Consider the following 13,386-nt stretch of genomic DNA (forward strand, 5'->3'; position numbering starts at 1 on the left):
TAATATAGTTTTAACACGTTCAGTGTAAATTGTTTTGGTATGAGGTATTGTTCACCTTTGTTTAAAAAAAATAAACATTTTTCACCCCCAAAGGTGTTGAGTTTGAAGTCCATGACTGTACTTTATCCAAAGTGAAAGAGAGGATTAGGCTCTTCAGCTAAAGATCGAATAAAGTGGCTTCTTCTGTATTTTAAGAGAACAAGATATAAAAACTACACAGAAGATTAACGAGGGCATGTCGCTCTAAATGTGCTCTCTCTCCTACTCTTAGCAGATGATACCACTGTGCCCTTTGACCTTAGCACCAGCCAGTGCCTCGCTGTCTGCATAATCTAATCGGGGATCAAAGTCCTGTCCATGAGGCACTATCAGTGACCGGCTGTTTCACTCCACAGACATTTGTCCCACACAAGGCTTCACCATGTTCTCTCGCTCTGCCCTTGTTCTCCTGCTCTGCCTCTCCACAGGCCTGGCTGCCACACTCATCCCTCCTGCTTCTGCCGAGGAGCTTCCATCAGCTCCTGAAGCTGCAGCAGCTGAAGACTCGAACGTGAAGATGGTTGTAGAGGCTGCTGGCACTGAAGCAGCCCAAGCTGACGCTCCTGCAGAGGGAAACCAGGCTGGAGCTGCCACCAGCACTACCCAGGACGCCGAGGAGGACTCTACCTGGGGCTTGAACTCCATCAGAGGCAGCTTTCAAGCCGTCAATGGATACTTTGACTCGTTGCTGGAGCTGATGGGAGGCCGCGATGGCGTGTGCCAGTACCGCTGCAGATACGGTAAGCAAGCCGAGCTAAATGCGGATGTTGACAGAGCTGTGATATGATTCCAGTGACGTGGTTTTACTTTGTATCAATCACATCACTCTTGGCTCCCCAAAAGTCATTCTGAAGGGAAGCGAGTGGGCAAAGCTTGTTTCTACTTTTCTTTTTTTGAATTGATCAAAGCTCATATGTTGGTTCATTCATCTAACCAGTGTTAAATGTTTGCTAGGTCTTACAAAACTGTTGCTTCAGAGTATTACAGTATCTTTATCAGAATGAGCGCAAGCACTGTTATATAACAGCTTTATGCAGACAAAGCTCAAGCTCATTGCCCAAAGACTTTATTTATTAATTAATGAATGAATGTCCTTCCCTGGGAACACACACTTTAACAGGGAGATACCCAGTATATCAGTAATGCTTGTAATAAATAACACAGTCTTCGGAAAAGGTCCTCACAGCTTCTTAAAAGCTACCTGGAATTCTCTCTGAAACAGAAACCCTCTGTTGTAGAGCGAGTAAAACCATTGTTTTCCTCCACATGCATGATAAATCTGAATATATCTTGGACCAGCCCATGTAAATGCAAAGGTGTGGCTTGTATCAGTGTTTTCTCCTGTATGTTGACTGACAGGTAAAGCTCCACAAGCTCGTCCAGGCCATCAGATGCCTGAACCCAATGGCTGCACATCCTCTTTGCTTGGTTTCCAGGTACCGGATAGTGTATGTGTCTTGTGAAGAAACACTAACAGACTAACACGAGCATGTGCTTCCATTTTCACTACAGAACTCAGAATATATACAGCAGTTTCTGTATACCAACCATATGGGTAAGGGTTCTTTTCGGGTTCACTGGGAAACACTCTGTTATAGGGTTCTATATAGAATCGTTAAGGGTTCCTCTAGAGGTATAACTGAAGTATGCTTAAGGGTCAAGAGTGAACAGCTAAAATGCTGGAGGAGATGGTTAGATAAACTCATCAACCTTCTCAGAAATAAAGGTACCTCTTCCTTGTTGGGGTGGTACCATCAAGGGGGACATGTTCTGTACCTTTAGTGTGTATATTTTACCTGGAAACCTGAAAAATATTTTATCAGATCTTACAGACCACTACTCAAAGCAAATTAAAATGTACACCACATTCACTTTCCTAGGTAAAAGAAACCAACCTAGAAATCATGTACCCTTGATGGGACCATCCCAGTGATACAAAACAGTCTGATAAGCTTTATTTATGAAAGTTATGAAGAGTAAACTTTTCACTCTTTGGGAGGGGTGGGGACCTCGGTTTCATCCAGTCCATTTAAAGGTTCTTTGGTTCAAAAATGTAGAACCTCTTTAGGAAGCTAGGACACCCAAACATCCACATCCAAAGGAACTTCTTTTTCTAAGACCATATAATCAATTTGATGAAAATAAATAGTAGCTTTAAAATTCCTAGCTTGCACTCATTGTATACAATGTTGTACCACAGTTCGACATGGGCATCCCAGCCATGACCAAGTGTTGTAACCAGCTGGACATGTGCTATGACACGTGCGGTTCCAACAAGTACCGCTGCGACACCAAGTTCCGCTGGTGCCTCCACAGCATCTGCGGTGATCTGAAGAAGAGCTTGGGCTTCATGTCAAAGGTTGAAGGTAAGAAGTGCTTCAACATGCACACCCATGACTCATACATTCACATTTGTGCTTACGTGAAGTTTACAAGATAGGAGTCTCACAGGAGGGAACTGTAGCGTGTGTGATATTGACACTGCTGAAGATAAGTAACTGTTGTTTTGTGTTATGCCATTCTACTGCACTTTGTACACACTGACATCATCTCCTTTCTGGCTTATCTTCATATACTTGCGCTTTCTTTCTCTTATCTTATAGTGCAACTTATCATTTATTATTCAAGTCCACATTGTGGGGAAAAAATGACAGGATAAATTGCCACTCTATTCTTTCTCTGTCTCTCAGCTTGCGAGACGTTTGCGGACACCATGTACAACACTGTATGGACTCTGGGCTGTAGGCCGTTCATGAACAGCCAGAGGGCAGCATGCATCTGTGAGGGAGAGGAGAAAGACGAGCTGTAGGAACTACCACTCCTCCTGCCAAGCACAATGACTCACCATTACCAAGTGCCTTCAAACTCAACCATACAGAGCTCAGCGGACTCCAAAGAGTGACTGGTTCAAAAGACTCATGTGGAGCAAACAACAATGAAATGCTTGAATCCCAGAGTTCTCATCATCCCTTTTCATTAATATACATACACACGCCACTATAGGTTTGGGTTTACGGCTTTACCTCAATGGTAAACTCTTGGGAGACGAGACTCTTTTGTACTCTTATAGGGCTAATGTTTTAAGACGGGTCTGGTTAAGTTGCTCTGAATGAGAAGGCCAATTAGACGGAGGTTTCGAAGAGTGGAAAAATAATTCTAAATTTAAGTCAAACAGCACATTATGACTGTTTGGAAGAACCCCCCTCCCCAGTGTTCATGTGCACCCCAGACGAAATGCTATATATTCATAATTTATTTTAAAAAAAAGTGTTGCGCTGCCATTCAAATTAAACTTTCAACCATTTAGCCAGTCCAAATACTGGTATCTATACTGTTAATTTCACACAGGCTAAAAACAACCTAAGACACAAGAATATCTTTAACATGACTTCTGATGCATCTTCGAAACATTCCTAAGTTATTTTAAACTATGTTGTTCTGAATAAATATCAGACATGTGTGGCTCTTCACATACTGAGTCTTTTTCTCCATACATGACAAGTAAGGACTCGTTCTGGCAAGGTTAGAACAAGGGTAAATTTGTGTCTACAAATATAGCTATGGATGTATTTAACAGTTATTCCACAAAATCGAGTCGTACATGAGCCGATAGCCGATGAGGCGCGTAGCACCGAGTCGGCGATAAGCCATGTACGATGAGATTGAGTGGAATAACTGTTTTATTCTATCCGCATTCACTGGATTTTGACAAAACAGAGCATTATTATTTTTAGCAAATTCGATAAATAAAAACTTAATACAAAACGTCTGACAAAATCATTTCAGCTTAGAATGTAAACAAACCGGCGAAATGACAGGAGCAATTTGTGAAAAATGCTATAATAATAATAATAATTCTTGAAAAAAAAAAAAAAAAAGATATGTTCTTACCATCAAGTAATTTTATCCCATATTTTATTGCTTTTTTATTGGGGGGGGTGTTTCTCCTTCTTTAGGGTTTTTTGACGGTTGGCAAACCAACTTAAAGGTGCATTACCGCCACTGACTAGGCTGGAGTGTGAAACAGGAGATATCGAGGGGGATGACACACCAAAAACTATATTCTTTTAGCCATTTCTGTTTCTTTTAAATACTTGATCAATTTGTGAGGTTTTGTTTTCAAGCAGAGCTTTTATTTCGTCCTCTGTTGGTTCAGCAACACGCTCTGCCATTTTGTTTTCTCTACTCACGATATGTGAGCTAATATCCTTGTAGTAGAGTAGCCAATCAGAGCGCGCAACTACTCATATCCAGTGAATGTGGATAGAATAATTTTTTTTTTTTTTTTGCAGTCCGATTTCCATCAAATCCTGCGCTCTGATTGGCTGGCGACTGGGTCCGTATCCTACGATATGGACCCCAGTTACGGACCTCTGGCGACTCGCTCGTTCACAACAACAAACATAGTAGTAATTTTTGTCAACATTTATCTTTTTTTTTTTTTTTAAATAAGATTTATTTATAAGATTTTTATCAAATATCTTGTAAATTTTTGCCAGCATTTCTCAGGAGAATAGCATTAATTTTGCAGCATGGATAGCGATAACGACAGTGTTCACAGCAAAAGCAAGTTTTACTACCCTGAGGAAGAAGAAATAAAAGAAAACATTTCAGGAGAAAGCTAAAACCTGTAACTGTTGCTAACACCGAGCAAAAACATGACTGAATCCTGAATGACTCAATTTTGTATAAATATGGGACTACATAGGCAGCAAAATGTAGTTTTTTTTTTTCCTGCCGTGGAAGTGCACTTGTATACCGAGGAGGAAGCCATTTGCATTACAGCCGTGAATGAGGATTCAAAATGGCGGCTCGCCTTGGCTCGGTTTTCCCTTTCGGGCGCTCTCGTTTTCTGTTAGAATTTGGTAAAGAAAAAAATATATATAATTATTCACCAGCTTAAGGTCGGTCCGTATGGTGAAATACCGTGACCTCGGCCTTGAATACTGACCTCGGTCACGGTATTTCACAATACGGACCTCCCAGCTGGTAAATAGCACATATACATATGCGACCAAATACAAAGATGTTATTCAGATTGAAGAGATGTGTTCTTAACAAATACAATTAAAAGATTTTTTAGGAGGATTGCAGGAAAGGTTCAGAGGGGTTCTGGTTGGGTTGAGAGGTGTGTATCAGAACCTGGATGTCATGGAACCAAAAAAAAAAAAAGTTGCATGAGCAGGAGAGGTGTGTACTTTCATGCACGTTCAAGCAAGTGGTCAGATATGAAGCTTGAGGGACAAACAAAGACAGTGTTTATTTCTTAATCATTTGTAACACAGTGGCTTAAATTAGACTAGGGTTAGTTTATACATATTATGGGAAATTTGACCATATCACAGGCACGTACAAAAACAAACAAAATCATACTGGCACAAGCAGGATTAAACAGTCCCACGCACATCTCCAGCTGAGACTGGAATGATGTAGCTGAGGTTGAGGAACTGTCAGAGCCAGTATTCACACACCATGTTAAACAGTGTTTATATTTTAAGCTTTGGAATTTTCCATAATGATTTAATATGGTTACACACGGGCATATCTTTTTTTTTTTTTTAAGTTTAGGCCACACCCACTTTGGCTTTAAATCTGAATATTAACAGGGATATTTGGAGCACTAAACAGATACAGATATAGAAAGTAGCATTGCATTGTATCCCTACTAGAAATACAGCATATGGTACGTCAAAACATTCGCTGATATTTTGGCCCAGTCAGCTGTGACATGGGCATAGAACTCATTAGCATAGAGTTTTAACACAGTAGCGCTGTACTTTATAACACTGTACTCACACACTTGGGGAGGCTGCAACAAATTACAAAATGTGTTTATTTTAAGCAAAATAATATTAATCCATGAACAAATACCTGACTAACTATTATAATATATATATTATGCATATTCATATAAAAAATCTGATGCCAAAGTACTTGCGTAGTAAAACTGTATGTGAACTTTGCTGACATGATCACTTGTAATCGACATAAATGTACATTCTGTATTAAAAGTGATAAATATTCTGGAAGAGCTAAAAAAGTGGATGTGCTCATGTTTCATGCTTGTATTAACTCGGCGGCAAGATGAATGTATGATGACGCAAGAGAGAGCGCATCACTGACTCAGATATACAAGTGAGATGTCAGTGCATTTATGAGCGATGTGGATAAACTGAGGCCGAGATGTGTGTGCGCGCGGGCAGTGATGCGCCGAGTATCAGAATGGCAGAAAACATTTAGTTTCCAGCTGATAGATGAAAATACGGGGTTAATGGGGTCTGTGTAATAAGCATGGTATGATTATATTTGAGTGACCACTATTGTGGTGGACGGCAGATGTGTGCGCGCGCATGCACGCATGTGTTACGGATCTGGCAGAATGAGAACGGGTCCTCCAGTTAGTGTGCGTTTTTCCTGGTGCTGTTCAGTCCAGAGGTCTCTCCTGAGACGTCTGCGACAGCCCTGTGTGCAGCGTGACTCTCCCTCACCGCACACTAACACACGGCAATGCAGGTACACCTCCTATACACACAAAAAGGCACTGAGTCACCGTCAATGTGGTGTACAGCATCAAATCACATACACACATTAGTTTTGCTATATACTGCATGCAGGTATTTGCTGCATGAATGACTTTGGGATTGCTGTAGATAGGTTTATTGAATTCTGTAGTACCTAATTATCTCAGTACCCCAAAGGAAATATTTAGGTTCTCAAAAAAAAAAGCCTTTTTTTTTTTTTTTTTGTGAGGACCATACAATATAAAAAATTGTGTTATAAAAACCTACCCACCTACACAAACAGTAAAGATTTATTTCACCTTCATTTCTCTTGCTTTCTGTCCCTAATGGTACTCTTGATTCCCATTTGTGTGTGCCAGCAAGGTTTGTAAGGCCGCAGGGTGTTCCATTTCTCATTTTGGACTTCGAAATGATGCTTGGACGCACCCTTAAGTCGTCTGGCAAAACCCACATGAACAGAGACTTAATGGTGGTCTCTTAGTTACAACCCCAATTCCATAAATTTGGGCAGAGGTGGACAGTAACGAAATACATTTACTTGAGTACTGTACTTAAGTACACTTTTTGAGTATCTGTACTTTACTTGAGTATTATTTATTTTGGAAACTTATGACTTTAACTTCACTACGTTTGAAAGGCAAATATCGTACTTTTCACTCCACTACATTTCTATCAAGGTCCTCGTTACTATGAAGCAGCTTTGAAAGTGGATGGTTTTTTCGCAGGTGACACTGAGACGGCCGATCAGTCATCATTAGGGTCACGTCACGTCCATAGACTGGATAAAATCAAGTTCAGTGATTTCTCAGCAACGTTATTTAACACGATCAGTTGATGGCAGAATGGAAGGAGGCGGTTCTTCTGGGGAATGCATGCACACAATGCTATAGCTAGAACCTATGTTTCAGTTTTCTGAAAGGATTAAAGATTTGTTTTGTTTTAAATGCCTAAAACAAACCACGTCACGACCTACAAAAACTCACCATCCAAGCTGCGGAAACATATCAAGGTCTGTAAACATTTTATTCCAAGAGAAAGCTTGCAACGAAGTTGTCTGTGCTTTTAGAGCGAGTGATAACGTTGCAATAGCTATGCAGTCTGGTTAGTCAGATGACTTTCTATGGATTTGCCCGCCAAGTTGCCGTCGCCTTGTCCACGGCTAACGTTAACACATAGCTAGTTAACTTGGACACTGTTAGTTAGCATGTAAAAACAGAGTTACGCTAACATGAATAACGTTAACTTATCTGAAGTGCTTTCAGAAATATGTTTTAGCATAATCTCGCCAAATAAACAGAATGTAGAAATCTCTCTTTTTAAGTAACGTTAGCGACCCAATATGATTGCGAGTTTGAAAAGAGTTTGCTAGCATGACAGGTGGAGTTTCACTGACTAGCTAGCTTAATGTTAAACCACCATGATGGCACGGCATGCATTTGTTTTGTGAATTCATATTTCTGTCTTTGGTAACAGCATTCGGTACTATAAGCGTTGTGGCAATAATACAACGATGCGATGACAGAAAATGTACTTTAAATACTTGCTGTAAGTATTTTAAAAGCAAGTACTTCAGTACTTTAACTTAAGTAAAAATTTGACTGTACAACTTATAGGAGTAACATTTGACCAGCAGGATCTGTACTTTGATTTAAAGAATGAAGTTGGGTACTTTGTCCACCTCTGAATTGGGGACACTGTGTAAAACAGAAACAGAATATGCCGATTTGTAAATCATGGAAACCCTGTATTGCATTGAAAATAGTACAAAGACAACATATCAAATGTTGACATTGAGAAATTTTTATTGTTTTTTGAAAAATACCGTACGTGCTCATTTTGAATTTTATGTCAGCAACACGTCTCAGAAAAGTTGGGTCAGGGGCAACAAAAGACTGAAAAAGTTGTGTAATGCTTTAAAAAAAACAAACAAAACAAAAAAAAACCCCTAATTTGGTTAACTGGTCAGTAACATGACTGGGTATAAAAAGAGCATCCCAGAGAGGCGGAGTCTCTCAGAAGTAAAAATAGGGAGGGAACCCCTCCCTATCTTTCACCACTTTGTGAAATACTGCATGGGCAAACAGTGCAACAATTTAAGAATAATGTTTCTCAATGTAAAACTGCAAATAATTTGAGGATCACATCATCTATGGTACATAATATCATTAAAAGATTCAGAGAATCTGGAGAAATCTCTGTATGCAAGAGACAAGGCTGAAAACTGACATTGGATGCCTGTGATCTTCAGGCCCTCAGGAGACACTGCATTAAAGCAGACACGTGTCTGTAGTGGAAATCACTGTATGGGCCCAGGAACACTTCAGAAAACCATCGTCTGTGAAAACAGTTCATTACTGCATCCACAAATGCAAGTTAAAACCGGATATAAACAATATCCAGAAACACCGCCGTCTTCTCTGGGCCGGAGCTCTTTTACAATGGACTGAGGCAAAGTGGAAAATTGTCCCAAAGTCTGACGAATCAAAAGTAGAAATTCTTTTTAGAAATCATGGACACCACGTCCTCCAGGCTAAAGAGGAGAGGGACCATCCGGCTTATCATCAGTGCACAGTTCAAAATCCAGCATCTGTGCTGGTATGAGTGTGCATTAGTGCACATGACATGAGTAGCTTATAGATCTGGGAAGGCATCATTAATGCTGAATGATATATACATGTTTCAGAGCAATATGTTGCCATCCAGACAAAATATTTTTCAGGGAAGGCCTTCCTTCTTTCGGCAAGAAAATGCCAAACCGCTTTCTGCACCTATTAAAACTGCATGGCTCTGTAGTAAGAGAGTCTGGGTGCTAAACTGGCCTGCCTGCAGTCCAGACCTGTCTCCCATTTAAAACATCTGGCGCATTATGAAGCACAAAATATGACAAAGGAAACCCTGAACTGTTGAGCAACTGAAATTGTATATCAGGCAAGAATGGGACAACATTTCTCTTTCAAAACTTAAGCAATTGGTCTCCTCAGTTCCCAAACATTTACAGTGTGTTGTTAAAAGTAGAGGTGATGCAACACAGTGGTAAACATGCCCCTGTGTTGGGGGCAGCACGGTGGTGTAGCGGTCAGCACTGTCGCCTCACAGCAAGAAGGTTCTGAGCCCAGCAGCCGACAGGGGCCTTTCTGTGTGGAGTTTGCATGTTCTCCCCGTGTCAGTGTGGGTTTCCTCCGTGTGTTCCGGTTTTCCCCACAGTTCAGACATGCAGTGAGGTTAACATGGGGTGGCCTTGGGCTGAGGTGCCCTTGAGCAAGGTACCGAACCCCTGACTGCTCCCCGGGCGCTGTAGTGTGGCTGCCCACTGCTCTGGGTGTGTGCGTGTGTGTTCACTGCTTCAGATGGGTTAAATGCAGAGGCTGAATCTCACTGTACTTGAAGTGTGCATGTGATAAATAAAGGTTTCTTCTTCCCCAACCTTTTTCGAAACGTGTTGCCGACATCAAATTCGACTTGAGCATGTTTTTAAAAAAAAAATACAATTTCTCAGTTTCAACATTTGATATGTTGTCTTTGTACTATTTTCAATGAAATACAGGGTTTCCTGATTTGCAAATCATCATATTCTGTTTTTTTATGTACGTTTTACAACACAGTGTCCCAAATTTATGGAATTGGGGTTGTAAAACCCCTTGCGATTGTTAGTTAGTAATGGTTGGAGATCATAGCAGAAAGATATTGAAATAAATTTATTTTGCCTTCGGACTGAACATGATTATGTTTGCAAAAATATAGAACATCTGACTGAACTAGGGTGGCCAGACGTCCAGCTTTAGGCCGGTCCGTCCGTCTTTTCAATGTCTTGTCCGTCGTCCGGCGCAGCATCAAGCCGGACGCACATTTGTCCTCCTTTTAGAGATGATGAGCGGAATTATATAATATCGACTTGCCAGACTGGAAGAGCAGAGTTCTAGAATAACGTTTTGTAGGGAAACTGCAGATCTGTGCTGCACACTAGTAATCTACAATAAAGAGTCTATGGCTCGATGGTTTTTGGCATGCAATTCGAACTCCGCACCGCGAGACGTTGCGTTCTAGAACGTGTTGCGCTCTATCCTTTGATGATCTTCCTGGCGCGTGCCTAGTGCCCTGCCCCCCTGGCCCTGGCCGGGACTTGGAAACACGAGTCTGTCCGGTAGACCAGCTGCTCACAACTTAACTTGTTAGGATATGGATGACAGTGCAAATGCACATCTACTATATCTACATCTACTACAACAGATACACAGAGAGGACTGTATTTATTTCGGACAGTTCTGTCAGCAGAGACTCCCAAAGAGAAGCACAACGAGGACACATTTGTAGCCACAGTTCTCAATGGCAGATGTTAGAGGTTGATATTTCAGTTTTTTTGTACAGTAAAATTCCTCCATGAACATGTCAAAGGCACAGGCTACTTCAAAGAGTCTGACTGTTCTCTCTTCTCTCTCTCACACACACACACACACACACACACACACACACACACACACACACACACACACACAAAGACACCTATGAATTCTGAAGACACAAGACTGAAGCATGATATACTGTTTTAAAACGTTTTATAATGTTGCTGGTTATGTTGCCTATTTGTTCTTTGAGAATCTACAAATGTTGTGCTTTTTGGTACTCAGCACCTTAAGATTAATTTCAGTGGTTTGTTACTCCACAATGTTTTTAATAAATACAAATATGGTGTTCTAGCCAATTAAGAGCTAATACATGAATTATAATAAATACTATGAATGCTGGGGCGGCACGGTGGTGTAGTGGTTAGCGCTGTCACCTCACAGCAAGAAGGTCCGGGTTCGAGCCCCGTGGCCGGCGAGGGCCTTTCTGTGCGGAGTTTGCATGTTCTCCCCGTGTCCGCGTGGGTTTCCTCCGGGTGCTCCGGTTTCCCCCACAGTCCAAAGACATGCAGGTTAGGTTAACTGGTGACTCTAAATTGAGCGTAGGTGTGAATGTGAGTGTGAATGGTTGTGTGTCTATGTGTCAGCCCTGTGATGACCTGGCGACTTGTCCAGGGTGTACCCCGCCTTTCGCCCGTAGTCAGCTGGGATAGGCTCCAGCTTGCCTGCGACCCTGTAGAAGGATAAAGCGGCTAGAGATGAGATGAGACTATGAATGCTTTGACCTTACTCTTTTTTCCCTACAATCAATCTTTAACCCTACAAAATTGCGATGTTGATTTCACCAAACTTGAGTGACTTGCATAAAAATAATCCATTCTCAATCTTGCCACTGTGGTTTACATAAAAATTTGAGGGCTATGAATCAGATGGGATTTGCCATTATTCACCCTAAAATTGATTAGAATGCAGGAAATTGCATCCAAGAAATACAAAATTTTCTGGGGGAGGGCCCCCAGACCCCCCATCCAAATAATGTCCTCCTTTTTGGTGTTATGGAAATGGTCACCCTAGACTGAACAGAGTATGACTTCTGAACTTATGTCATCTGGAGTCTACATTATGTGATCTACAGCTAATGCATCAAAGTACATATTTATGATTTCACTGACAAAAACACTCATCTCATCTCATTATCTCTAGCCGCTTTATCCTTCTACAGGGTCGCAGGCAAGCTGGAGCCTATCCCAGCTGACTACGGGTGAAAGGCGGGGTACACCCTGGACAAGTCGCCAGGTCATCACAGGGCTGACACATAGACACAGACAACCATTCACACTCACATTCACACCTACGCTCAATTTAGAGTCACCAGTTAACCTAACCTGCATGTCTTTGGACTGTGGGGGAAACCGGAGCACCCGGAGGAAACCCACGCGGACACGGGGAGAACATGCAAACTCCACACAGAAAGGCCCTCACCGGCCCCGGGGCTCGAACCCAGGACCTTCTTGCTGTGAGGCGACAGCGCCGCCCTGACAAAAACACTCTGAAATTTCTGTTTGAATGGAAAATGAGTTTGGGGAAAAAGGTTCATCGGACATCAGACAAGCATTTGACCGGAAATTGGAACAGGAGTTTGTAGCTGCTGTCCTCCTTTGCTGTTAAGTCCATCCACCCTTGAAGACTCGGGAACTACTTGACTGTGTCAGCAAAGGAGGACTGCAGGGCTTCGGGTAAGATATGAACACAGCTTCTCAATCTCAGTGTGTACGCGCACTTTCACTTACCCTGTTGTCACTGCCGATGAACTTGAAGACCGGAACCTGGTAGTGTTTGGAGAGCTGATCTTTAGCTGAGAGCTGGCGTACTGTCTCATCTGAAATACAGCTGAAAGAAAGAAAACAGACTAATAGTCTACATCTTCTCGTCTTCAGACCAAGCAGATGTAAACCTCTCATTGAACATTTACCTTCTTATCTTATTTACCAATGATTTTATTGATCAAATATCGAAAATCCATTTGGACAATGATGATGAATTCTTGGTTACAATCAATATCACTGGTATTTCCACCAATATTCCTTTTACATTTCTTTTGATACTCCTGCACTGTTCATTCGTTCCACCTCCTGATTTATTTAAAGGTTCTGACCGCAAAGTTGAATTCTGGGCAAAATTTCTGGAGCTGTTGGAGTTTTGAGATGTTTGGCTGCTGCGCACACACCGTGTATCCTGTGTGTGAATGTTTTGCTGAGATAAAGCACATCCCACATTTTACGATTCCGGAGATTGTCGAAAAAGGAGAGCAACAGTATCACGTAACCACCGTGGGGCATGTTTGACCTACTTTTAACCAAAACAAGTCGGCATGGGCAAACATTGCAGACTCGGCTCTCCCGCCAGCAAAAAAAAAAAAGGACAGCCTGCCTTGTGAGTGCAACTGTAATATAAAGCAAGGTTAGATAACGGGTCATTTTACTGGA

At 41.6% G+C, this 13,386-nt stretch overlaps 2 protein-coding genes across 3 annotated transcripts in view; one reads left to right on the forward strand and one right to left on the reverse strand.

Annotated features, from left to right (window-relative positions):
• The first annotated feature begins 407 nt into the window (after positions 1-407).
• On the forward strand, positions 408-6,068 carry pla2g12b (phospholipase A2, group XIIB). 2 transcript variants are annotated; one of them, XM_060925461.1, is made up of 4 exons: positions 408-779; positions 1,399-1,487; positions 2,240-2,405; positions 2,730-6,068. In XM_060925461.1, exons 1-4 carry the CDS (start codon positions 422-424, stop codon positions 2,846-2,848), a joined length of 732 nt encoding a protein of 243 aa, XP_060781444.1. In that variant the 5' UTR covers positions 408-421; the 3' UTR covers positions 2,849-6,068. The 2 variants fall into 2 exon arrangements, with proteins under 2 accessions (XP_060781444.1, XP_060781445.1); XM_060925462.1 differs by having other exon boundaries at positions 1,399-1,475.
• Positions 5,269-13,386, reverse strand: part of oit3 (oncoprotein induced transcript 3) — a 20,065-nt gene continuing 11,947 nt past the window's right edge. Inside the window, exons 8-9 of the mRNA XM_060925464.1 lie at positions 12,691-12,790; positions 5,269-6,561 (exon numbers count right to left, since the gene is read on the reverse strand). Coding sequence (XP_060781447.1) covers positions 6,403-6,561; positions 12,691-12,790 — 259 coding nt within the window. The 3' untranslated portion in view covers positions 5,269-6,402. The remainder of the gene's footprint in view (positions 6,562-12,690; positions 12,791-13,386) is intronic.

Source organism: Neoarius graeffei, chromosome 7, assembly GCF_027579695.1.
Source record: "Neoarius graeffei isolate fNeoGra1 chromosome 7, fNeoGra1.pri, whole genome shotgun sequence".
Lineage (NCBI taxonomy): Eukaryota > Metazoa > Chordata > Actinopteri > Siluriformes > Ariidae > Neoarius > Neoarius graeffei.

Coding starts and splice junctions, on each gene's coding strand:
- pla2g12b (XM_060925461.1), top strand. CDS start 422: ATGTTCTCTCGCTCTGCCCTTGTTCTCCTGCTCTGCCTCTCCACAGGC. Junction 780..1,398: donor CCAGTACCGCTGCAGATACG/GTAAGCAAGCCG, acceptor GTTGACTGACAG/GTAAAGCTCCACAAGCTCGT. Junction 2,406..2,729: donor CTTCATGTCAAAGGTTGAAG/GTAAGAAGTGCT, acceptor TCTGTCTCTCAG/CTTGCGAGACGTTTGCGGAC.